Here is a 26,657-nt window from a genome sequence, read left to right on the forward strand (position 1 = left end):
GGCGAAGAATCTATTATTTATAGATTTGTAAATCTATATAGGGTTAATAGAGACTTTTATGTGTCCTCGCGTGCGTTGGAATCTGTTTCCGGCGTGGGAGGAAACATGCGGAAAGCGGAGCGACATATTATACTGCATTAGATCCATGTGACATTAAGAGAGATCATTTTATACATGTAATAATTCGGTATTATACAGAGAATTTATATTTGAAATTGTACGTATTAAATATATTATTTTATATTATAAATTTTATTTTACAAACAAATTATATAAATATATATTATTATATAAATGTATATATATATATATATATATATATATATATATATATATATTGTATATTTATACATTACACGTCAAATTATACATATATGTAGTAATTCAAAATTTTAATATAAAATAGAAAAAGTCGGAAAAGAGGAGAAGTTTCCCTTTCTTTTAATATTTAATTAATTTGGAGCAAGATATAAAACAAATGAATTATTAAAAAAACAGTAATAATTTTGAGAATTAGATTGAAAACACTTATTCGAAGAAGATAAATTAAACTACTATTTATAAAATTATAAAACCAATTACTTTTAAATATAAAACTAAGCAAGATATTAAAGAGAAATAAATTATTATTATTATAGATAGTTAATTATTATTATTATTATTAATTCAATTATTAAGATAGTTTTTGGAATTTGCAGAAATTTTCAAACTGGCGCAAAACGATCATTTGTATTTATCTTATTCCTGCCAATAACTTGAATAACATTATTCAGGTTTTTCTATCCAAGATGAAAAATATTTTTCTACACAAAGAATATTATTTATTGACATTGTCAACGTTTTTATTTGTATATAAAAAGTGATAAAAAAATTTGTAGAAATACTTACAAACCTATGTAATCTTAAATAAATATTTTAAAAAATAAATAATTTGGCAAAGAAATTTGTTTCTTTTAAAAGTGGTCCATTTATTCCCATTAATATTTGTCTAATTTTTTTATTTTTAGAGATAAATGATGGATTGTTTCGAAACTTTTACCAAATATTATTTAATGTTCAAAGTCAATAAATTTATTGTCAGATTAAGAACACTATATCAAAAACATAATTCTTACGTATGTTCTTAATATTTTTCTTCTTTTATTGAAAAAAATTTTAAAATATAGTGTTTAAATTCAAACTGCACACTGTGTATAAGTTTAGCAATATTAGGAGACCATTGATTAATTGAACTGAACATAATTGAACCAAACGTTTAACAATATGTATCAATATATTTGTCTCATATTTTCAAAAATTAAATGGTAGTCTATCTCAACCACTAATTTATCTAATTTCAATATATATATATAGAAAAATTATAACGCATATTATCTGCTTCCCTTTAGAAATAGAAAATATTTCACAATCTTAATCTAAAAATATTTTCTATTTTATAAAAATATCTCCTATATTTAGTTTATTTTAGACGTTCCCGGATACTTTGAAGATTACAGTTCTATTTAATTTGTTTAAATATCTTTATTTAATTTTGCATATGAAGTATAAGAAATGAATAATTTGTAATAACTCTTTGACAAAAATCGTATTGTTTTATATTACTTTGTTAGATTTTTTTTATAATTTGGCATAAGAATCTGTCTAGACTTTTATTTGCGGCGGGTTGTAAGTACTGTAGAAAATTTGGTAGGTGTAAGGTAATTTTATTTAAAAGTATACGAGCCCACCTTTTACATTAGATCGTTTGAAATAGGCTCTATACGTGTGTGATTAAAGCGTGCGTATTATCCCCGCCTGCGCGTTGTAAAGAGGTAAACGCCATGACATCTCATGTGAATCGAGCGGATGAACGCTAGCGAATCTGAAACAGTTGTGAGTGTGACGTGCGTACGTATGCTCGATGTGAACTGAAAAAAGCGCGGAAAAAATCATCGTTATTGTAAAAGGTACGACATTCTATTCATTGTATAAGGCGCATATGAGAATTACATTTGCTTCATAATTTTACGTTAATTATATTTATCAGTGTATTGTTTTCTTTCATCAATATCATGTACCTACAATCAATTTATTAATCAACTCTTATGTAATATTATTCATAAATTAAAAGGCATTTAATTTTTTTAAATATTCTATATAATTTCTATAAAAAGATAAAATTCTACTTTTTTCGAATATTTAATAATCGATACAGAAATATTAAATACATTGCAAAAATATATATTTTTTTAATTGTTTAGAAATGTATAATACATTGTATATTAATGGAATGTATAAAAGTGACGGAGAGTTTATTTACGGTTAATTTTATTAATTAAAATATAATGTAATACACATGGAAATTTATCGTTAAATGACAAATAGTACAGAAAATAATATATTTCAAATAATAGACTAAGTTGACAGAAACATTGCACAATAGATGACAATATGTAAGATGAAAACTTTTGTAATATAAGTAATCTTTATTCTTTCTACAAATATAGATTTACGATGTTTTAAAAGTGACTGTTCAATCATACTTTCTGATTGTTTTGCAATTTTGGTTTACAAAACGTCTTGTTAAAATATATGCACAAACAGTAAAATGGTCAACTCAATTTATGCACATACTTCATGTTATTTTGCTAATAGACATTATTATTATTATTGATAATTGCTGATTGCTGTATAAATATTTTAGTTGAAAATTATCAGTTACAAGATCATGTATCGAACGTTAGTCACGATTTTAATAGACGTATTATTGCTAGATTTATTGATAATAGCATCTGCAATTTTATAATAGAGATGAAAATTTTTCTCTGTTGCTTACTTGAAACTGTTATACAATAACTCTGAATATAATAAGCTATGCATCAGCGATATATAAATGTATAATTTATAAAAAGATATAGTGAGAGAGATAAAGTGTATTATATATATGTCACTATTTTATTTTACAGTGTCGACGAGGGCTCGGAGTCTAAAAAGATCGAGTGATGCTGGATGATCGATTTCTCATTTCGAGGATTAACTCCAAATTATTACATTTTGACAACTGAAAGAAAACAAAAGTAAATTACATGTATTAAAAGAAGCAAAATAATCAATCGATCTAAACAAATTCGAATCAAAGAAATGATCGAGAGGATTGGGAATAGAATGCCGGCGTGAAGTAAATCTCAATAAATCTAGGGGGAAAAATAGGGACGAAAAAAAGAACATGTTGCCAGAATGGGATTGAAAGCGGAGCGATTTTTTTCTTGAGAAGAAAGAAGAAAGATGGATGATCCACCGAAACTCTTTCAACTTCCGGGGACAATAGAGGAGGAAGAGGAAAGGGAGAGTCACAGACCGAGAGAGCTGCTGGAAAAAGTGGAATCTCCTCTCTTGGGTCAAAAGGGCGCCCTGACAATTTCCAGTTTACCGAGAAACGTCACCCTCATCAGAGTCAGCACTCAAAGCAGTAGCATCGCCGGTGGTATTGGTCGGCAGGATTCTACCAGGTGAGGATCTTCTTGAATTAAGTTGTATATTTTTGTCGATTTAACATTTACTTACTCGTTTGGATGACATTTTATTAAAGAACATGCTAAAAATCACAAGTGCGCCATCAGGTTGCTTGATGTATCGCGTCAAAAGCGGACACGTCATATTTGCCGGAGTGATTATTATCGGCGCTTCTGCTTGACAGGTGTTCTTCGCGGTTTTAAACAGATTAGACAAAAAAGAAGAAGGACATATAAACAGAACGTTAAATAGACGCTATTATTATGATAACGAATTGCGAAGAGGAAGAGAAAAGATTGTGGAAACTTAAATCTTCAGAATTCGTTTCATGTGCAACGAGAGCTAGTATAATGAATGGTTAAAACGAAAAAAAAGGTTAAACGCGAACGGAATAACGTACACTTTATATATTGAGTATGTAACGTACAGATATAATATTGCGATAATAATGTCGCGGATATGATGAATGGCGACTCATTAGAAATAACGGATAAAGGGTAAATACACATGGTAACCTCGTTTACGCACGCACATGCGACACGCAACGCGGACGAAATGTTGATTACGCACGAGCACACGTTAATTGCGTGTAATGATGACAGACTTGTTTGCGTTATTTATTGTAGAATGTTGATCTCATACTTACTTCTGTCATTGGCAGATTCTTATATAAAGAAAAAAATTATAATTACATTTTTTACAAAATTAAATATATTTTAATTTATTTATTTATATATTTTAAATATATTTTTCACTCAAAAATAATTTTGTACCAAACTGTACGCTGTTTTATATTTCATGTAAGAATGAAAAATTAATTAATTACTAATTATTGCTCTTAGAACAAAAAAAACATATTGGATATAAATTATTTTTACTTGTGAAAACAAATTTATTATTGCAACTAGTTTAATTTGTTATTAATTTACTGTGACAGCATAATGTGCTGTGTTCACAAATCCTTTTTTTTACATGTATATTTTTATATGTATATTAATTATTATAGCAATTATAAAAATTTACTTATCAAGTATTTATTTATAAATTTATTTATCCTGTATTATCTATACTAAATCAATCGAAAATTTAATGATATATTTTTTGGGTAATTTGGAGACGATTTTTCTTTAGCGAAATAACGAGTGATCAAATTGATTTTTCAGTTTCTAGTGATTTATAAACAAAGGTTTTTTGCAAATTATATTTTCTAAATTTAACACAATTTTTTAATTAATTTTAATTGAAATTTATTTTAATAAAATTATGTTTTTGCGTATTATATAAGAAAAAAATGAAATTTATTGTGTATCATACAAATTTAAAAAAAGTATGAAGATTAAAATTTGACATCTTTAAGATTCGACAGCTCTGAGATTTGACAATTAAATAAAGATTAAAATTTGTAAAAATTATATATATATAAATATGTGTATTATTGTATCAAAAACTTAATAAAATTCATGATGTGTTAAAAGTAAAATCAGCAAATTAGAAATTTCAATCGGTTATACGATTGTGAAGACAAGTGGATCATTAATCGCGCAGCCTCCACTGGATCGAGCCGCTTGTTAATTTAATTGTATGGTTCGTTATCGCCACATGATAGCGGTCAGTTAGGTCTGGTCCGTGAAAGATACTAAAGAACGAAGTCAATAAGTTTTTCTCCGCGCATGACAGTTTAATTCGAAAATTGCATCGACCATGAATCGCAAAATATTAAACGTTTCGACAAGAAGGCCTATCTGTGTGGGGCCCAAACGAAACAGTTGGTTGGTGCACTCGTTACATATGTGTTCGCTTTATTTTGCCTCAATCCTGGACCAATTAGTAAGCTTACGTGGTTTATGCGATGATTGAGGTTATTATTAGCAAGATATATTTCCTTTTATTGATCTTTTTAATTTTTATCTTTTTCTAAAGTATGTGTTTGTTTATTTTTTTCGTCACGTAGTATTATTCTTCTCTATTTTTTTCTACATTTACTAATACAATTACCTACAACCTAGAACCCCAGATTAGAACTAGAAAGAAACTTTGTTTTGATAAATAGTGTTAATATAATATTAATATATACTACGCAAAAAAATTAAAGGACCTTTTTTCCATATAAAAAGAGCCAATTTTCAAGTAGTTGTAACTTCCTTAAAAATAATCGGAATAAGATCACCCTATATATTATTGCATATTCTTGTAGTTTATCTCGAAAGCTTTCCAAAACACTATAATCAAATGTTTTATCGCGAAGTACTTTTCGAGTTATAAGGCTTCATAGTTGCAATATTTTGACATAAAGTGCAAGATATCTTGTAAAATATTCATTTTTCGATTATCTTACCCTAATTCTTTTATGCACAGAATAATGAGACGAATCAAGTGGTGTAATTAAAACACACAGTTATATTTAAGAAAAAATCTGAATTTGTAACTAGCAGTTACACATTTTTACTTTAACAAAATTATGTGTTTTAATTACGCCAATTGATTTGTCTCATTATTCTGTGCATAAAAGTATTAGGGTAAGATAATCGTCAAATGAATATTTTACGAGATATCTTGTATTTTATGTTAAAATATTGCAACTTTGAAGCCTTATAACTCGAAAAGTACTTCACGATAAAACATTTGATTATAGTGTTTTGGAAAGCTCTCGAGGTAATCTACAAGAATATGCAATAATATATAGGGTGTTCCATTTAAAAAAATCGACGTAACCTTCATACGATCTTCAAATGAAAATTCAAGGTCAAATCAATGGTACCATCTCATGGCCCCCTCAAAACCCTACTTTTGTTGGAAACTTTTTTTCCGGCAACGCTTACTTTTCGAGATATTTCACTGGAGGAATTAAAATGGGACACCCTGTATATCGAAACAATCATAACAAAGAACACATCGAAAAGCGGACATTTCGGATTGACATTTTAAGCTCTCTTCAGCGCAATAATATTAATGCAATTAATTATACACGTAATAATACCTCAGATACAGTCAAAACGCTCTACTAAAACATGCATTACAATGAGGTTTTTTTAACAAATTTATTTTGTCGGTACAAGTATAAAAAACCTGATAGATCGCAACCCATATTGTAAGTACGTTGAAATGAATTCACCTCATGAATCTTATGGAGAACGTTCATATAGTCACTTCTCGCCAATTTGTAGATTAGGAAGTATGTGGAACTAATGATATAATTCATGATTATCATTAAAGTATAAGAATCACATTAATTATACAACTAAAATTAATCAAAAATTTTTTCCACGTGACAATGTTCTCCGACTTAGTTTAACGGTTATAATATAAATGTTTTCAAAAGTTTGCCCAAGAATACCGAATTAAAAAAAATTCTAGCACGAGTTCATTAATTGGGTGTCAAAGAGCAGAATTTTAGTTTTAATTCCTTTTTTTAACAAATGTTCCACGATTTTTTTCGCCGAAATATTCATTATTAAAACAAAATCGAGCTATTGACTTTGAATGCTTATAACTAGTAAAAAAATGATCGTACAATAATCATTAATTTAAGTTTTTAAAACGCACAGAAAAAGAACTTAACATTTCGGTCTTTTGTACGAGTAACTGGAATGCTTTTTACTTGTAAATATTGTAGAGTTCATGAAAATTTTAGCATTTTTTCGTTAACTTTCATTGATTTAAATAAAAAAAGATAAAATTATAATTTTTACTTGATTTTTAAGTAACAATTACGCTTTAAAATGAATAATGATTGAGAAAGTAATAAGTTTTTTTGCGTAGTGTATATATTTTAGATTTTTAATAAAAATATTCATTACTCTCTCTCTCTCTCTTTTTTAATTTTATTGTTTTTTTTTGCTTTTCAACTTTTTGTTTTTAAGTTTTTGAGACATATTAAAAGTTACAATCATAATATGAGTGATTGCGTTGTTATGAACTCCCAAATGTCAAGAGTCGTTATTATTTTGAGTCTATTATTTTTATTAGATGTATATATATGTATATATATGTGTGTAAATATGTATATGTATATATATATATTGTATATATATATATATATATATATATATATATATATATATATATATATATATATATATATATATATATATATCAAAGTTTAACAAAATTTATTTTTTCGAGAAATAAAAGATAGCCTTTTGTCTTGACACGTTTCGCGTACATCAGCATAACTTCAGCAGCCAGTCGGATTCTGATAACGAGATGCCAAGCCGCTGATAAAAAGTATACAACGTCAGTTAGTTAGTCGAACATGGCATGAATCGAAGCATGGATCGCGAAATTGTTCTCGTCGTTTTTTTTTCATTAATTGTGATCATACGTTTTAACTCTAAACTTCCTTCTATAATTCTAAATTCTTAATAACCACTAAACGATTGTGATATTTTGAAGTTTCGATTAACAAATGATATTAAATTACTATCTAGTAATTAATAATAAATTGTGAATATCAAATTAATTATTTAAACTATTTTAAATTATTTATGCACATAATTTTTGGTAAAATAAGTTATAAGATTTCTGATATTATATATATTTATAATAATTTTTTAAATTTATTTATTTTAAAAAACAAGAATGAAAACTTATTAGGAGTTATAAAGTTAAAAAAGAAAAACCTTTGTATACTCTTTGTCCGTATTTATAGGAAAAATAATTAAGAATAGTTGAAAAAATAATTGTAAGAATAATTTTCGCATTAGTTCTTTAGAAAAAGTTTAATTTAAAGAAGTAAGAAAAAATTGCTTATATATAATTATACATACATTTATAATTTTATACATACTTTTATTTAATTAATTTTTAACTTTATAATTATGGACTTTTTTCCTGGCAAATTATCAGAGATTATTCTTATAAAAGTGCTCCACAACATTGAAATTATTGAAAAACTATCTAATTTCATGTGTAATTTCTAATATATTCGGCTGATTTGATACATTGTAGAATGCTGATTGCTATCTTTATCATGTGACTATTATATCGTGACTTTGTTTTATTATCGAGAGCGCGGATTTGCCGAAAGTAGGAGCGATCATCTGTTTATCGCGCGCGAGTGACGTAACAGACACGAGTGATCACCTTTTCTGCGCGAGAATAAGAAGAACAAACAGCATTTGTTAGTGAGTGATAAACGGCGTCCGATGGTCAGTACGCGTGTGTATAAGACGTCGTAGATGTTTGAGCAACTGCCTATAGCAATCTATCTTGCAGCAGTATATCCTGCACCACTATTTATCCGTCTTTGTCAATCGTCGCGCGTCGTTCAGCTGATCGAATCATCTTGAGAAAGCCATTTGTCGACAAATAAGTTGTAGATTAGAAAATTGACTTAAAAAAATGTAAAAGTTATAGTTGAGAAATTACAATTAAAATATAAAGATCGCAAGTGTAAAAGTGAAACTTCTGGGAAAAGAAGAGATTTTAAAAAATTTATTCAAAATGGAGATCTAATTATCATTCTAAATAAGTGATTAAAGGGGAGTCTATGAAACAGCAAATTGTTTAACCTAGTAAAAATTCGTCGTTGTTTATTAAGAGTGAAAAAAAATTCTTCGAAAGAACTTCAATCTTTTCATGAAAAAAAAAATTGAAAAAATGCATCAGCAATTTCATTTTTAGTTCAAAAAATTGAAGAAAAATTTTAGCCAGGATAAAAATTTGACAATTGAGGAAAGTGGATCTTCAGTGATCTTAACATTGTAAAAACAAAAAAGCTTAAGAGGAAAAGAGCATATAAAACACCCTTTTAATAAATTAGCAAAAATTAAAAGATTTGTTAAAAAAAAATATTCATAAAAGCAAAGAGGAGAATACTATCGACGTGTTTATTTTATATACAAATCTTTTTGGACTATTATTAAAGGATTTGTCTTGAGAATCGCATTGTGTTACGATATACATATAGTGAGTCAAGATGAACGGGGTAAATGGCAACGTATTAAATGAGATTAATGGCAACGCGTTAAAGACAGGCGACAAATCCCCATCGCCGGATTGTGGAGAAAAACAAAAATTGATTTTGCCAACTACACCAACGACGCCAATGATCGTGCGAATGACGAAAAACCCGTATTCTTCTTTGAAGTCCAGGTAAAGGAAAATTTCGAAATCAGAAATTATTGAGATAGCTAAATCACTCGTAAAACATTAAAATAATCAATAGAATTTTACGTGTCTACCGCGTAAATTGTTACATAATTGCTAAATAATTTCAAGTAATAATAAAGTATTTTTAAATAGTGAATAGTAATGAATTATTTTTCTATTTTTGATGACAATTTTTAACAAATAAATATTTTGACCAAATAAAAATTTAGAAAACGTTCTTTTTTGATAAATATATATATTTTTTTAAACTTTCAAAATTTTATGAACATAAAAGAAAAATATTTGTTAAAAATTATTTTATGTATATATGTGAGAATTTTCTTTAAATAATTTGAATATTAAATAATTCGAACCTTACCTACTCATGTACCTTAAAATAGATATTCAAATATTTATGTATCTTACATATTGTTAAGTAATAAAAAATTTGCGATGTAAAAACAAGTTTCACGCAATTTTTGCCTTGAGAAATATATGGTACGGCAAATTAACGAATGTTCCGAAAACGTTCTTCAAATATATTAATACGCGAAATTATATTTGCGCATCTTACGAACACGAGAAATTAATGTTTACTAAGATTTATGAAAAGAATTAAGAAAGAAAATCATTAAATTTTATATCTCATGATCTTATAATAAAACGTTAAAACTGTTTCGAGATAACCAGAAAAGGAGCTGCTCTCATTAATAGATAATTTGAATAATGTGTTTTTTTTTCATTTATTTCTGTGACGATATTAAAAAGCTATAGTATACACTTTAAAGATAATATGAAACAGATATCATACTACCTTTATCTTCTACATATTTGTCCGTGGGAGTTACAATGATATGCAATAATTAACAACGAATGATTAATAAACTGAGATATCTACTCTATCATAGTATCATTAGAGATTAATATATATAGGTAATAAGGAAATATGAAACAAACCTAAGATTAGAAAGATGTTAGTACAGTCGGATCTCTTATCCTACAAAAAATCCTCTCATACTACGATCGCGAAAGGGGAATTATATCCCCCTTCTCAAATTTTTGTCGTAGGATCAGAGGTTTAAAGGGAAGATTCCGGATCGAAAATGTTGGATAAGAGGTCCGACTGTATTATAAGTATAGATAGAAGAATAGAATGATTAATGTTGTAAATATATTATATTTTGTTAAATGCGCATATAAATTTAAAAAAATTGCAGATTTTTATTTGCATAAAGTCATCGTCAATCATTATTACGCGGCACGCGTGACAAAATGCGCGATGATTATTGCATTGTGGTATCAATTTATTAGTTTGTACAAGTTGGCTCATGTTATAACCATGTCAAGTGAAAAAAATCTTATTGATATCTATTTATTTATTCTTATAATAAAAAATAATTATAATAAATAATTATTAAATAAAATAATTTATTTTATATATTAGTACATTTATTCATTATCTTTAGTGGTAAAAAATCAAGAAACAATAAGCTATTACATAACATTCGTTCTACTTAATATTATAAATATAATACATGTTTAATATATAATACATCGTCTAACTATATATATAATATTAATATTAATATTAATATTAAATACTCCATTAGAGTTTTTCTTACAAATTTTATTAATATTGTTTGTTGTATATATGTTAATACATAATTGCTTTCCTTTTTTATTCAAAATAAATATATAAAATTAGTAATTACATTTATCATTATATATATGTATGATACATATGTAATAGATTTATATACCATTAATATTTTATTGTTTATTAATATTATCTAATGTCAGTTTCGCTGACAAAAGATTTTGAAGTCTGCACAAGTGACATTCCAGAAATTACTGTTATTTGATTATTTTCCACAACTGTTCTTATCAATGTCTCGTGATACTTGATAAGCTTAGAGATCAGTCTGAATGACGGATGGCTCGAGGTCGTGCGATAAATCTCTCGTAAAAGAATATTAAGATACTTAATGGAACTTCATATGTGTATCACATAAATTGTCAAAATATAAATAAAATTGCACATAAGTAATAAATTAATTTTTTGCTTTTCATAACACTTTTTAATAAATAAATAATTGAACGAATAGAAATTTCGAAATTAGGGAAAAGACTTTTTTTGAATAAATATATCTTTTTTATTCAAAATTATATAAATATTTTATATTATATATTATATAATATCTATATAAAATCATAAAAAAATGATTTTTTAAGATTATTTTGTGTATAATAATTTTTAACAACACTACTGATTCGAAAAATAGTTACATTGTCTGAAAACAGAATAAAATTATTATTAAAAAAATTGTTTTGTTATAAAATTTTTTATTAATTATTAATTAATAATATTATAAATAAAATTATTTTTTGTTTCTCGAATAATTAACAGCCGTATATGACGCGCAAATATTTAAAAACAAACCCCAACCAAATTGGTTCAACTTATACGTTTGGACATTACTGACCTCGTCTATACAATCAGCTGATCGGGTATCATCGACCTGGAGAAGACGGCGGAAGTGCAGAAGATGCCGTCACTGAGTCGGCGACTAATCAACGCGTGGCAATAAGTAAATTGGTAGATAATGACTACTCGGTTATCATTTAAACTCAAAATGGCGACTTCCTTTTTGTGTCAACAAGGGGAGACGAGGCCTCTGGGAGAGCCTTCTCGGCAGTATCGAATCGCGAACAGTGATATTTCAAACAAGTAGCGAGCCTCTGGATATACTTTATTTGTTGCATCAAGATTAATATATATGCAATTAATTCGTGAAAATCAAGATATAAAACGTTTATTATATCAAGATTAAATATACAAATAATTCGTATGTTTTATGTGGGAATTAAATATGGTAATATCATTACATGGATGTTAATAGTATATATGTAAATGCGATTTTAGGTGATGTCTCATCATTATTAATTCACGTAAAAGTGATTTTTACTTTCTTATGTAAAGATGATATAAAATGTTCGTTATATCAAAATATTAATACATAATTTTAATGTTGAAATGTATATATCGAGTATGTGATAATATGTATTGAGATATAATAGGTGCAATTAGTATGTAATTGTTGTGGTTGTTGGGCAAAATACATTGGCGGATAACAAGTGACTTTATAATACCAACGATAACGAAGTGTATCGAGACCTTTGTTCTAAAATACTTGAAGACGTTTTAAATTCGTCATGTCAAAGGGAACAATGACGAATAATAATGCGCAGAGATCCGTGGTGAGTGTGTGTTAAGACTAAACTAAACATAAGTTCCTATTAAATAAATCACATTAAAATTTAATTTAACTGTTGTGTGTGATGAAGAATCTCACAAACAGGTTGAACAGACGTTTATGATTATAATTTTGATAATTCTTACGTATAATAATTATTTAATGTTTATTACAAACTTAGTTTTTTTAAGTTTTAGAATAATTATTTAATGGTGTGTAAGAGTGTACATGATATATACTACAAAGTGTATACAAATAACAAATGCATATAATAGAGTGATATTATGAAAGAAAGGGATTATATTATTACGTATATATGTATGTAGTTAAACGCAACAAGAAAAGCTTATGACTTGTGTTTTTGAGATTTGTTATTCAAATTATATCTTCCTATCGCGTTACATATTAGTAATAGTGATCTACATATTGAAAGTCATGACCTTGATGACAATTGCGCACTGATTTTACATTTTGTATTTCAGAACTCGATTATAATACGTTTTAATCAAAATATTACATCATAAAGATATTCTGATATAATGTGCTATTAAATGTCGATTTTATATTAAATTATATTAAGTTATATTAAGTTATCAAAATATTATATATTTCTTCATAAAAGAGGAGAGTCAAGAAGGGCTTTTTTTGGTCTCTATAAGATTTTTGAAAAACAATTTTTGTATTATATTATCATTAAAAATCTCAAAAATAGCCATTAAGTGAGGAAAAAAACCCCCGATCTATTATGCTAAAATTAATTTTATTAGTTTAGCTATATTACTATGTTACCTATGTTCTTTTTATGACTAATTAAGTGAATTAATAAAACATTTTTATTCATTATACTCTGTTATTATATTAATCACTTTAAACTATAACATGTATCAGTCTCAACGTGAAAGTGAATACAGTTCATAGTAAAAGAATTAATTTTTGATTATTCCTGACATATGAGATCACAAAAGGTGATCACTGTTAGTTGCTTACAAGTTTAAACCTTTACCGCGTTAAGATTCTAATCATTGTAGAGGTTTTAAATGTTTTTTAATTTTATTGTTTTTTTTTGCTTTTCAACTTTTTGTTTTTAAGTTTTTGAGACATATTAAAAGTTACAATCGTAATACGAGTGATTGCGTTGTTATGAACTTCCATATGTCAAGAGTCGTTATTATTTTGAGTCTATTAATTTTATTAGATGTATATATATGTGTATAAATATGTATATGTATATATATATATATATATATATATATATATATATATAGTATGATTAAAATCGTCTTTTTATATAAATTTTTTATTTTTAATAGTTTTTTTATAAGATTATAAAGACACATTAATTATTATAATATAATTATTAAATTATAGAAAAAAATGGTACAGCAAAAATAATAATATTTTTCTAATAAAAAACTTGAAATTTATATTAAGAAGTATACTTCTTTAAGTTATTTTTCGTTTTATTTTATAAGGCATCTGCACAATTTTTCCAAATAATTCTTTATATCAAAATAAATAAACTATATCTTATATTTAGCCGATATTTGATAACACTCGATATCGAAAATCATTTGCTGTTATTTTCTCTTACTCGATTTTATTGTCTTATTTTACTTTGAACGAACGATTAAGAAAATTCATGGGATATTTCTTAGAAAAAAATAAAATCCGCTGCTTTACTTACTAGCAGCCAATTCCAAACAAGATGTATACAGTGAGATGAAATATTATATTTCGACAAAATTATAATTCTTAAAAATATATTATGGAACCTCGTAATAGCGAATCTTGAAATACAGCGAGCAAAATTTCTTTTATATGTGCATATAATAATAAAAATATAATAATATAATTTATAATATAATATATATTATATTAGAATATAAATATAAATTAATTAAATTAAATATAAACATTAAAATATTTTTTAAAACAAATCTACCAAAATTAAATTATTAACAAGAGAAAGAGAGAAGGTAAAAAAGAGAGAAAAAGAAGAGGAAGAGAAAGTGAGAGAAAGAGAGAGAGAGAGAGAGAGAGAGAGAGGGAGGGGAGGAGGGAGGGGGTGAAAGAGAAAATAAAATTTCCTGTTTTGAATAAAAATAATAAAATGTCCCATGTTTAAGTAGAAATCAAGTAATGAGTCTGTATTTCAGGAGCCGATATCGGGCTGGACCGACGCGGAAGTTACGTCGTCGTGCCGTCCTGAAGAATGGCGATTGCAACGTGTTGCAGTCGCGCATCTCCCGACGATCGCTGCGCTTTCTGCAAGACATTTTCACAACCTTGGTAGATACTCAATGGCGCTGGACTCTGCTGTGTTTCATCCTGAGCTTTCTTCTATCCTGGCTTGGCTTCGCCGTAATTTGGTGGCTTATCGCTTTTACCCACGGTGACTTTGAAGAGCGCCACTTGCCGCCCTTTCAGGTGGAGAATAACTGGACACCGTGCGTTTATAACATCTTCAGCTTCACCAGCTGCTTCCTCTTCAGTATCGAGACCCAGCACACTATTGGATACGGCAGCCGCTCCACTACTGAAGAATGTCCCGAGGCTATATTCGTGATGTGTATACAAAGCATCTCTGGTGTCATGATCCAAGCTTTCATGGTGAGTATTTTTGAAGAATGCTAGATATAGTATGAAAAATAATTGTGAATTCAAAAAGTTAGAATTTTATAAAATTGGAACGCGATTTTAGGTAGGTATCGTATTTGCCAAGATGACAAGACCGAAGCAGCGTACCCAAACTCTACTGTTCTCGCGAAATGCCGTAATCTGTCAACGGGACGGCGAACTTTGTCTCATGTTCCGAGTGGGCGATATGCGGAAGAGTCACATAATCGGCGCGAGTGTTCGGGCTCAGATGATTCGCAGCAGGACGACGAAAGAAGGCGAAGTTCTGTCTCAACACCAGCACGAGCTGACGGTAGGCACCGACGGTGAAAACGGCGACCTATTCTTCATCTGGCCGACCACCATAATTCATCGGATTAATGAGTCCTCGCCCTTTTATAATATGTCTGCCGAGGATATGTTAATTGAACGTTTCGAAATCGTCCTGATCTTAGAAGGTACTATTGAGTCTACTGGACAAACTACCCAGGCCAGATCAAGTTATCTGCCACAGGAGATTCTATGGGGCCATCGTTTTGATCCCATGGTGAGCTATTCGAAGGAACGGCAAGGTTACGAAGTGGACTATTCACTGTTTAATAGTACCACTCAAGTTGACACTCCACTTTGCTCGGGCAGGGAACTCGCAGAGTTCTACAAAGTGCAAGATGACTTTCGTCACGGAACTGGTAAGCAAATGACGTAACTGCCCAAGTAGCACATATTCGTTTCAAAAACGTTTGACAAATGTTTCTACGAAACGTTTTAGAACCGGCTTTTGAAAACGTTTCTGATTGGTTAAAATGTCCACTTAAAAAACGTTAAGGGAAATTTTCTAACAAAAAAAAAAAAAAAACGTTTAAGAAACTGTCAAAATACGGTTTTTTTCCTTTATTTGGGAAAATTTGTTTATTCACACATTCAATAAAATAATGCATATATGGATATAATCCATCTATTTTCATCATGTTCTGAATCTCTTGTCGAGATTACATCAGGAGTCAAATTGACAAAAAAGACATAATTTAAATTATACTTTTAGTACCTGTTCTTTTAGGCTTCATATACATGTTATGAAAACTTGAATACGAGTTATAGTTAAGTCTGAACACGGCACGTAGCGACAAACAAAGGAACACGTATATTATAAAATAGATCTTTTTTGTCTTGTCGAAAAGATGATCAAAAAGACATCTTTTCGTCGACTAAAATTAATTATGACTTTTAGAAGACATCTTTTAAAAAATGACTTTTTTTGTAGGTAGAAAAATATTCTTTTAGACATCTTTTAACCTTGTCAGAAAGATAATTTAAAAAAGACATCTTTTCGTCATCTTTTAATTTTCTGTGCTATCTGGGAATCGTCTTAATAAGTTTTAATAATGTGTATATATATAATTTTGAATTAAAAAATTAATTTTTGTTCTATTTATAGAAACGTAAAAAATACGTTTCTTAAACCATGATTTTAAAAATGTTTCTGTTGAAACGTTTCTTATTGGTGCTTGATGGTTAAAAAATATTGGATACATTTAGAAAACGTTTATAAAACAAACATGTGCTACCTGGGTGCTTATTCATAGGTGCTTGTTATGCTTTACTAACTCAGTTTACAAAGTATGCCCAGAATAGTGCTATTTGTCAAATTCTTCGTGTGCATTAATATTGAAACACTTATATTTCTTGTAATTATAAATATTAGATTATTTCTCTCTTAAAAAGGCATGTTATTGAGATTGTCATCGCTTTTCCGCGATGCTGATTAATTGTCTCGATGTCTCGTTGTCAAGTGCATTATTGCGACTTGCTTTGCGCGTGTCGTCTGCAGCTGTCAAATTTTGACAATTTATGTGACAAGTTATAAAAAAATTAAATTAAAGAAAAGTTAAAAAAAAATTAAAGAAAACGAAGAAAAGGAAACGAAAGATAAAAAAAGGTACATATATTATATATGCATGTATTGTATACGGTGAACCTATGTATAAATTTTTCTTATGATATTATGTATATTTAATATGTAATTTATATTTGTGTAATTAATAGAAATAAGAAGAGATGGAAGAAAGAAGGAGAAGGGATATAATATTAATAAATAAAGAAAAAGAAAGAGAGAAAGAAAGAGAAAGAAAAAAGAATGCTTTCTTAAAGTCAACCGTAAATATTAAAATTAAATATTCAACAATCAATTAGCGTTGTGGAAAAGAAACTTTAACCCTTAACTTTAACATACACAATATAAACACACATAAAATAAATAGCGCGCTTAAAATATTCTAGTTAAATATAAAATATCGGAAAGTTTCCATTTTACAAACCTTTTTTAAATCACAATATTTTTCTATTGTAAATAAAGAGTTAAAAATAATGGAAATATGATTTAGAAGAAAATACGAATATAATTAATAGATTTGATATTCATAACATTTTAGAACTGTTTTTGCGCGACAAGTCATGTCGATACAGATTTGATTTATGATAATTACGGAGATATGAGCATTGAATTATTTACATGAAAACAAATCTTATCTGTGAGGTAATCTTACTTATCTACATTCATCAATTTGTCACTTTCAGTCAATACATTTGGTTTAACATGAGATAAGTTCTCTACGTTTATTTGATAATTAGTCTAACATTATAGTGTATTATGTGTATCGAGATTATTATGTAGTATATATTTATTTAATTAGAATTTAATGTTGATACACATATCCATACATATATTCGAAACCTTTCAAGTTTGTAATTTAATGGAGAAGATTAACACTTTTTTATATAAGTCAATAGCCAGCCGATGTGTTATACACGACGCAAAAAAAAAAATAAAAGAGCCACTTTCTTCCATATAAAAAAGACCAATCTTCAATTGTAACTTTCTTAAAAATAATCAGAATAAGATCAATAAAAAAGCGTTTCAAAGCTTGAAGTTCCTAGTTTTAGAATCATTAAATGAATTTCAATTCTTTCTATTCGTTACAAAATTACATTGTAAGAAAGCGACATCCATCGATTGAACAACTTTTTTAAAAGTTTGCCCAAGAATACCGAATTAAAAGAAAATCCTAGCACGATTTCATTAATTGTTAAAGAGCAGAGTTTTAGCTTTAATTTTTTTTTTTTTTTTTTGAACAAATGTTCTACGATTTTTTTTTGCCGAGATATTCATTATTAAAGCAAAATCGAGCTATTGACTTCGAACGCTTATAACTAGTGAAAAAATTACTATACAATAATTATTAAAAATGCAATTTAAAGAGAAAAGTTAGCACTTTTAAATGCTCCTATTATTTTTTCAATAATTATTCATTTTGAAGCGTAATTGTTACTTAAAAGTCAAGTAAAAATTACAATTTTATCTTTTTATTTAAATCAATGAAAGTTAACGAAAAAATGCTAACATTTTAATGAACTCTACAACATTTACAAGTAAAAAACATTCCAGTTACTTGTACAAAAGGCCAAAGTGTTAGGTTGTTTCTTTACATTTCAAAAACTTAAATTAATGATTATTTTTTTACTAATTATAATCGTTTTTGAACGATTGACTTTGGTCAACTGCTCGATTTTGTTTTAATAATAAATACCTCGGCGAAACAAAATCATGGCACATTCTTTTCTCATATATCTTAATATATGATTATTATAAAGATTGAATAAAGTCTTATTACTTATTCATACCTAGAGTGTAGAAATGTATTTTCGAACCTCTGTTGCTTTTTTTCGAAGAATTTTCGTGTTTCTTAAATTATAATGACAAACTTTTATCATTGACGATACCTCGATTTCAACATTACAGTACAAAATTTGAATTATAAAAATAAAAGGATTTACTCGTACAGAGTAATTTAAAATGTCAGAATAAAAATTATAACAGTGAATACTGACAAAATATAGAAGATTTTTAACTATTTCTTTGATAAATTTAATAATTTGTCATTTCTCCGAGGAGAAAGAAATGTGGCAACATGGTAATTTTTCATAAGTTGGTCAAATTGCAAATTGATATATGAGGCCTAGTCGCTTCTCGCTTACACGTTTGTATATAGAGGCTTTTTCATATGAAAAGATAGGTTATTTAAAATGTCAAAAGAAGGCTCAGCTGAATGCTATGTTGCCACGTTTTCACAATAAATAATATGTTATCTCGGATAATAGGACGAAATTGAGAAAATTATATTCAATATCTTTTGAACTCAGTCAGTTCTTGGCCAAAATTATGTGATCAAATATTTCCTCTATATTTAAACTATACTTTTGCAAGTTTTGAATAAATTCCTATTATTATTTCTATCTATTTTAGCTTTTAAATCAACACGATCACAGGTTTTTTATAAAATAGAGAATCTCTAATCGTATCAATTTAACGACTAAAAAGGACAGAAATAATGGTATTTATACTTATTTATATAAATAATTATATTTATAATTATATTAATACTTTTACTTATAATTAGATCCACAAAATAATTATATTTATAATAATATCGACGGGTAAATTCATTGCAAATTAAAATCCTTATAACTTTGATTGCTTCAGTGAATCAACTCCAGGCTTTTTATAAGTTTTTGAACATGTATCAGAACAATCTGTGCAAATTTTATTAAATTCGTATATTTTTAAAAATAGGTACTAAACATCCTTAAAGCTAAAACTCTACTCTTTAACATCCAATTAATAAAATTATGCTAGAATTTCTTTTAATTCTTGGACAAACTTTTGAAAGATTTGATCCATCGATGGATGTCACTTTGTTACAATGTAATTTGGTAACAAATAGAAAGAATTGAAATTTATTTAAATATTCTAAAATTAGAAACTTCAAGTTTTGAAACGCTTTTTCATTGATTTTATTCCGATTATTTTTAAGGAAGTTGCAACTACTTGAAAATTGGCCTTTTTTATATGGAAGCAAGTGGCCCTTTAATTTTTTTGTGTAGTGTGTAATACCTAGCTTGATAGTATTCCAAGCGAATTAATCCTTAGCTTGATAATTCCAACGCTTCAGTTTTGCACGTAATTTATTGTCTGACTGTCTCGTTCCGGTTGTACCACAGATGGAGGTCTGAAGAAAGTGCCTAGCGAGCCGAAGAGCGCTTCCGTCGTGCTCAATACGTTCCTTCAAGCCGATAGCACAGACTTCCCCATCCATCAAGGTCACTCTTCTCAAAGGCTGTCTAAATTGCATATTGACATTCCATCTATTGATGATTGTCCTGGAGTATGACTTTTCCTAAACTAAAAAAAAAAGAACGATTAAAATAAAAACGAGGAAAAAAATAGCAATAAAACAGAAAAAAATGATGAAAAAACAACATTTTTTGGTCCATAAAATGGACGAAAGTTATTTATTCTTTTTGGTAAAAATTCTATAAAAATAAACTATGTTCCGATGATACGTGAAGCAAACTCATGTGATAAGTAAATCAATTTGACGACTTTGATGACATATTTGAAAGATTCGAACTCTGTCTTGGAATGAGAATTCTGAAGAGACAAGTAGCACATGCTCCGATCATATCTTAATTTAATTAAATTAATTAAAAGACAGAAATGTCTTGATTACTTTAAATTATAATTTAGATTCTGTTTTTAGATTGGGAAAAAAACAAATTATTTATATTTTTTGGAATTTTAGCTTGGGGTTTTGGGGTTAGCTTAGTTGTGTGTGATGGTTATAAATCTTATATCAGTCTACGCATTAAAAATTGAGTTGATACACTTTATTAGAAAGTTATAGTAATAATAAATTATAATACAAATTCAACATAAAGACAATAATATTATTAATATATAATAATGTAAGAATATAATAGTGAATTCGATTGGATGCACTTTAAGGCTGTTATATATTCAATTTATCAAATTTATAACGGCATAAGTAATTAAAACAGTAAGATAATTAATATTTGTACTGAATAATAATAATAATAATTTGCAGTATTTTGTATGAATTATTTTACTGTTTTAATTATTACTTTTATTATGTGTTATTGTAAATTTGTATACGATATATTTTAATGTGCATGCTCTGCTAACTGAATTTGCTATAAGTTGGCAGTATTTGGCTAATCTATTTATTGTAACTATTTTTATATATAACTTTATATTGTGCCTTTTTATTATATATAATTATTTATACATATAGCTCGATTTTTACCTGTGAAAACTATTAAACTGTATGAATTTTGAAAGTGTGTGTCATATAAAAGTCAATTTAAATGCAAGAAAAACTTATTGAAAAGATTAGGTTTTACTAAAGTAAATTCGTAGAGTATTTTTAATTTCTCAACAATAGTAAGTTTATATTAGAAAGAAAGGACAGAATACTTTTTTAAATGAAAAATAAAGTAAATATATTTTTTTCTTTTAATGTAACGTGATAATAAAACGTTTCAGACTAATGTACAGAGTGCGTCAAGTTGGGACGGGTTCTAGAATTCATTGTGTTGAAAATAAAAAGATAATAGAGAAAAAAGTTCTACAATAAACAGAATAAAAACGGAAAAATAAAATGTTTTATGAAATATTAATGCACATGTGTGTTGTGTGTGTGATCCCTTTAATGTGCGGTGTTTCTATAAATTTGTACATAATCATTATAAATAGACATTGAAGAAAAAAAATGTAAAATACAAACGGTCATGGGACCATATTTATTATTAGACTGCTAATAGCTTATAATGAGATGTAAAACAAGGGTAGCTATTTATAATTGAACAGAATGTAAGTACGTATATCAGTGAGTACATAGTGTATATTAATCCAATTTATAAAGATATTCTGTTCATTTGTAAATGGTTGTCATGACTTCACTTGTAATTATTAGCAATTTAGCTAAGAACATGGTGTAAGGACACAAGGTGTAACATTCCCGAGGATGCGCAGTCGGCCAAAGTAATGGCCGCTCTCTTCACCAATCAGGAATTGGCCCAAAATGCTGAAAAGTAATATGGTTGTAAAAGTAACATGCTTATTTTATATTTAATGAGAAAAAGTAGATAACAAACTTTATTTAGTTTTATTATTAATTATTATTATTTATTATTAATTTTATTTTTGATATTTCCATAAGATTTACAAATTTTAATTATATATTTGAATTGCGCGGGTGCATTTTGGGCCGAATTTTGATTGGCTAATTCCATTCTGCTGCCGCAATTATGTGCAATGTTACACCTTGTATCCTTACACCATGGCTAAGAATAGCATCACCCTTTTTCAAAATAAAAGGGATGGACAGGTGGTCTGAAACACTCTGTAAAAAAGTCTGTGCATGTGTGTGGGACATGGTTTTACATATCGAATACAATCACAAATGTTGATCGCAATCAATGTGCAATTATATAATTTTTAGTACAATTTTAATCTCCATTTTTAATGTGTAGATCATGTGCAAGTCTAAAGGGAATAAAATGTTAAATTGTCACATTCTGTTTACATTCTGGTTCTGGGTGTGCGGAAAAAAACGTTTGTTTAATTCTATATTCTGAATGTAAAAAGTTTAAAATAAGTCAATGTAATGCAAAAAATCTATCTAGTTTAGTCTAACTATCTTCTGTTCTTTTTTAAGTTGTCGAACAAAATCTTTTCGACTCTTTTTGACAGTTTTTCTTATTATGTGAGAAGACTTTTTCTTCAGCATGATAAACTGGGAAATAACATTAACTGATACAAATATATTGATGTTATAACATTTTAAGAATTTCTAAGTCGCAGAATGCCTTACAGATGTCCCAATTGATGAGGATCATTTAATGGGAGAGCAATATTGCTGCAATTGTCGCTTGTCCAATCAGCAACATTTACTTTCTCTTACGCCTTTGGACTGCCTAAACAGCTACAATAGAGTAGAAAATGAGTATCCTTGGAGACATATCTATAAATGTTCAAATACTTTACACAATTCTCAAAGCGAAGGCATTGATCAAGCCAAATTATTCGATTTCGACCCTGATGTCATTCAAATCATAGAAGACGCGGAACTTCAGCAATTACCGGAAACAAAAAAGATTGTAAAAAAAAGTCAAGAAATTGTCTCTGAAAAAAAAAAAGGAGCTTTAAAAAAGAATTTAATTAAAATGCACTGTGGAGAGGACAAAACTCATATCCAGGAAATTGTTTCTGAGGAAAGGAACGACATTTTAATGCAAACAACTGTGAAGAGAAATATGATTGACAAAGAAAAAGAAGAGATTCTGAATAGTCAAGAAATTATTTTTGAAGAAGAAGATAAAGACATTCCGATGCAAACACCATTAATCGAATTGAACAAAAAACTAGCTAAGATCTTGAAGAAAAATTTGTCTTTGAAGAAAATAGTTTTTGAAGAAAAAGAGGATTTTTTAGAGAAGAATATGGTCGAATTGAATAAAGAAAAAGTAGGGATGCTGAAGAATAGTCGAGAAATGATTTCTAAAGAGAAAGAAGGAATTTTTTTAGAGGACACCTTAATTGGATTGAATTACAAAGATGCTGATGTTCTCAGAAACAGGCAAAAGATTAACGAGAGATCAGGAGAAAAAAAACTAGTCAGATTAGATGAAGGGAATCTCGTAAAAATAAAAGAAAGTCACAAAAATAACAGTTATCAGATTAATCATACTCTACATAAACCTGAAAGAATGCATAATAAAAGATGCCAGTTAATTGGATTGATGGATCCAGATCAACAAAAAATGAAGAAAAATTTTTCTTTTAACGAGAAGGAAAAATTTCAAAAAGAATTTGATAGAACTTTGAGCGATGATGCTCTTATAATAAATGATGAGAGATCTTTTAAAGAATCCAGAGAAAACGCAATCAACAACACGAAGAGTGTCACAATAATGGAGGAAGGTCAAAAATTCTTGAAAGAAAGCAGAAAGTATCCTGCAGTATCTTTAGGTCATTTAAATGACAGTCTAATTTTTCGTCAGAGATTGAATTCCGATGTACGACTTAGACAGGGAAATAGCAGCGATAACATCAGTATTGAGAATGAAAAGACCATGAAATCTTCATCATGTCGTCCTGCTAAAATAACAATACAACGTAAACTTGATTCTAATGATACATGCTCGCTGATTTCTCCAGCTTCCGATTTCTCATTCGAATCAGGCTTTTGCGAAGGAAGTCCTGATAGCAGTTGTAGAGAGTCTTGTTTGTTTACAAGAAGGATGCAGGAGATTGATAAAAATATAGAGACAGATGATAGCAATTTGTCACAGAGTAACCTGATGCAAAAGAATTTAATTAATGATGTAGATAATTCAAAAAAATATGCTAATGATGAGGCTATTTAAAAAATTACTCTAAATAATAATATTCGGGATGTTGATAATAAAGTTTCTTCATACAGTGATACATTTTATATAAATCATAACAAAAATAATTTAACAAACTGTGCTGACGTTTTAATTGTTAAAAAACAAATTATACAGGGTGGCTCATTTTAATTCCTCCAGTAAAATATCTCAAAAAGTAAGCGTTGCCGGAAAAATAGTTTTGAACAAAAGTTGTAGGGTTTCGAGGGGGCCATAAGATGGTACTATGGGTTTGACCTTGAATTTTCATTTGAAGGTCATGTGAAGGTCACGTCAATTTTTTTAAATGGAACACCCTATATATTATTGCATATTTTTGTAGCTTATCTCGAGAGCTTTCCAAAATACTATAATCAAATGTTTTATTGTGAAGTACTTTTCGAGTTATAAGGCTTCAAAGTTGCAATATTTTAACATAAAATACAAAATATCTCGTAAAATATTCATTTTACGATTATCTTACCCTAATACTTTTATGCACAGAATAATGAGACAAATCAATTGGCGTAATTAAAACACATAATTATGTTAAAGTAAAAATGTGTAACTGCTAGTTGCAAATTCAGATTTTTTTCTTAAAGATAACTGTGTGTTTTAATTACACCACTTGATTCGTCTCATTATTCTGTGCATAACGCTTACTTTTCGAGATATTTCATATTGGAGGAATTAAAATGGGACACCCCCTGTATATGTACATGAATTATAAAATGCAAGACGATCATAAAATGAAAAAGAAATATAGATGTTAAAATGCATTATCGGGAAAATTGGTTAGCAATATTGATGACTTAAAAATATCTTCTATAATTGTTGATAAAAAATTTGTGTCTACAAAAAGAACAACAGAATGGTGATTTAAAATTAATGAAATGTTGACGAGATTGAAAGGCAATTTCTTGAAACACTTTCGTTGGATCTTATAGGTAATTTATTACAGATTTTAATTATTTAGAATATTTAATGATATTGCTGCTCTTGAGGATCAAATTCTCTATAATATCAAGATGAAGAATAAAAGAAAAATTATAAAGATTTTTTGAACAATATTATATTATATAAAAAGTTAATGACATTGTGTCTCTTAATCATTCGAATGATATGATAGTATCTTTGCTGAAGAACGAGGTATCTAGAATAGTAAAAATATAGAGAATAGAAGTTAGATTCGGAAATCAATAAATCAAATAATTAAATAATAATACTATTGTAAATTTTGTAAAAATTTAGTTAATGATACATCTATCACATGATTATACGAGACGGTGTGATAATGATTGTTACTCAAAACGAAGTTGTTATATAACAAGAACAACGTAAAGATATTAATTTGTTGCACGTAGGAGTTTAGACGATAAAATATTTTGTGAAAATTAAATTGACAATTTTATAAATAAAAAGAAATGCTGAGATTATACCAATTATTAAGAAATAAATCATTTATCTTTGATATAATGAGTTTATGAAGCAATAAGTTTATTTTTCAAAACAAGTAATGACTTAAGCTGCTGGTCGGTTGGTCATTATTATAGAATATATTGAATCTTTCTGAGAAAGAAGTTTTTCTTCGAAGAAAAAATAAATCAATTAACATTATATATTGATTGTTATTTAGTAATAATAATATGTAGACCCGATTTTATGATTAAAGGTTATTTATTGTTTAAATAAAAATATTGTATATTCTAGATTTTATTATTTGTATATAAGAGTCTTCTTGTAATTATTTAAATTAATATAATAAATCTCATAAGTCACAGCTTAGACAGCACAATCAAGACATCCTCAGGATCATCCTGAATATGTCCAGAACAGCTCAGGATATTGTAAGACATTTGTAGAACATTTCAAAATATTATTATATAAATATATTTTATGAAAATTTAACATGGATACATGATT

The 26,657-nt window shown here is 27.8% G+C and overlaps 2 protein-coding genes across 10 annotated transcripts in view; both read left to right on the plus strand.

Moving 5' to 3' along the window:
* Positions 1-3,082, plus strand: part of LOC140671524 (G protein-activated inward rectifier potassium channel 3) — a 29,225-nt gene extending 26,143 nt beyond the window's left edge. For 5 of the 6 annotated variants that reach the window (XM_072902843.1, XM_072902844.1, XM_072902846.1 and 2 more), the window contains one exon: positions 699-808. The gene's annotated coding sequence lies outside the window, so the exon portion shown is untranslated. Of the gene's footprint in view, positions 1-698; positions 809-2,945 lie in introns of those variants that run through there. The other variant, XM_072902842.1, reaches the window with a different exon arrangement.
* A 182-nt stretch (positions 3,083-3,264) lies between these two features.
* LOC140671523 (uncharacterized) lies at positions 3,265-26,140 on the plus strand. Of its 4 annotated transcripts, none has more exons than XM_072902840.1 (5): positions 3,411-3,488; positions 11,990-12,840; positions 14,993-15,446; positions 15,538-16,141; positions 23,182-26,140. In XM_072902840.1, the coding sequence occupies exons 2-5, from the start codon at positions 12,824-12,826 to the stop codon at positions 24,732-24,734; spliced, it is 2,628 nt and encodes an 875-aa protein (XP_072758941.1). In that variant the 5' UTR covers positions 3,411-3,488; positions 11,990-12,823; the 3' UTR covers positions 24,735-26,140. The 4 variants fall into 4 exon arrangements, with proteins under 4 accessions (XP_072758938.1, XP_072758941.1, XP_072758939.1 ...); XM_072902838.1 differs by lacking the exons at positions 3,411-3,488; positions 11,990-12,840 and adding exons at positions 7,631-7,992; positions 8,440-9,585; XM_072902839.1 differs by lacking the exon at positions 3,411-3,488 and adding an exon at positions 9,484-9,585.
* The last annotated feature ends 517 nt before the right edge of the window (positions 26,141-26,657 follow it).

Source organism: Anoplolepis gracilipes, chromosome 12 (genome assembly GCF_047496725.1).
Source record: "Anoplolepis gracilipes chromosome 12, ASM4749672v1, whole genome shotgun sequence".
Lineage (NCBI taxonomy): Eukaryota > Metazoa > Arthropoda > Insecta > Hymenoptera > Formicidae > Anoplolepis > Anoplolepis gracilipes.

Bases quoted from the DNA above. Each gene is read 5' to 3' on its own strand.
- LOC140671523 (XM_072902837.1), top strand. From the start codon at position 3,265: ATGGATGATCCACCGAAACTCTTTCAACTTCCGGGGACAATAGAGGAG. The intron at 3,489-14,992 runs GTGAGGATCTTC...TCTGTATTTCAG, and splicing joins GGTCGGCAGGATTCTACCAG to GAGCCGATATCGGGCTGGAC. The intron at 16,142-23,181 runs GTAAGCAAATGA...AATGCCTTACAG, and splicing joins TGACTTTCGTCACGGAACTG to ATGTCCCAATTGATGAGGAT.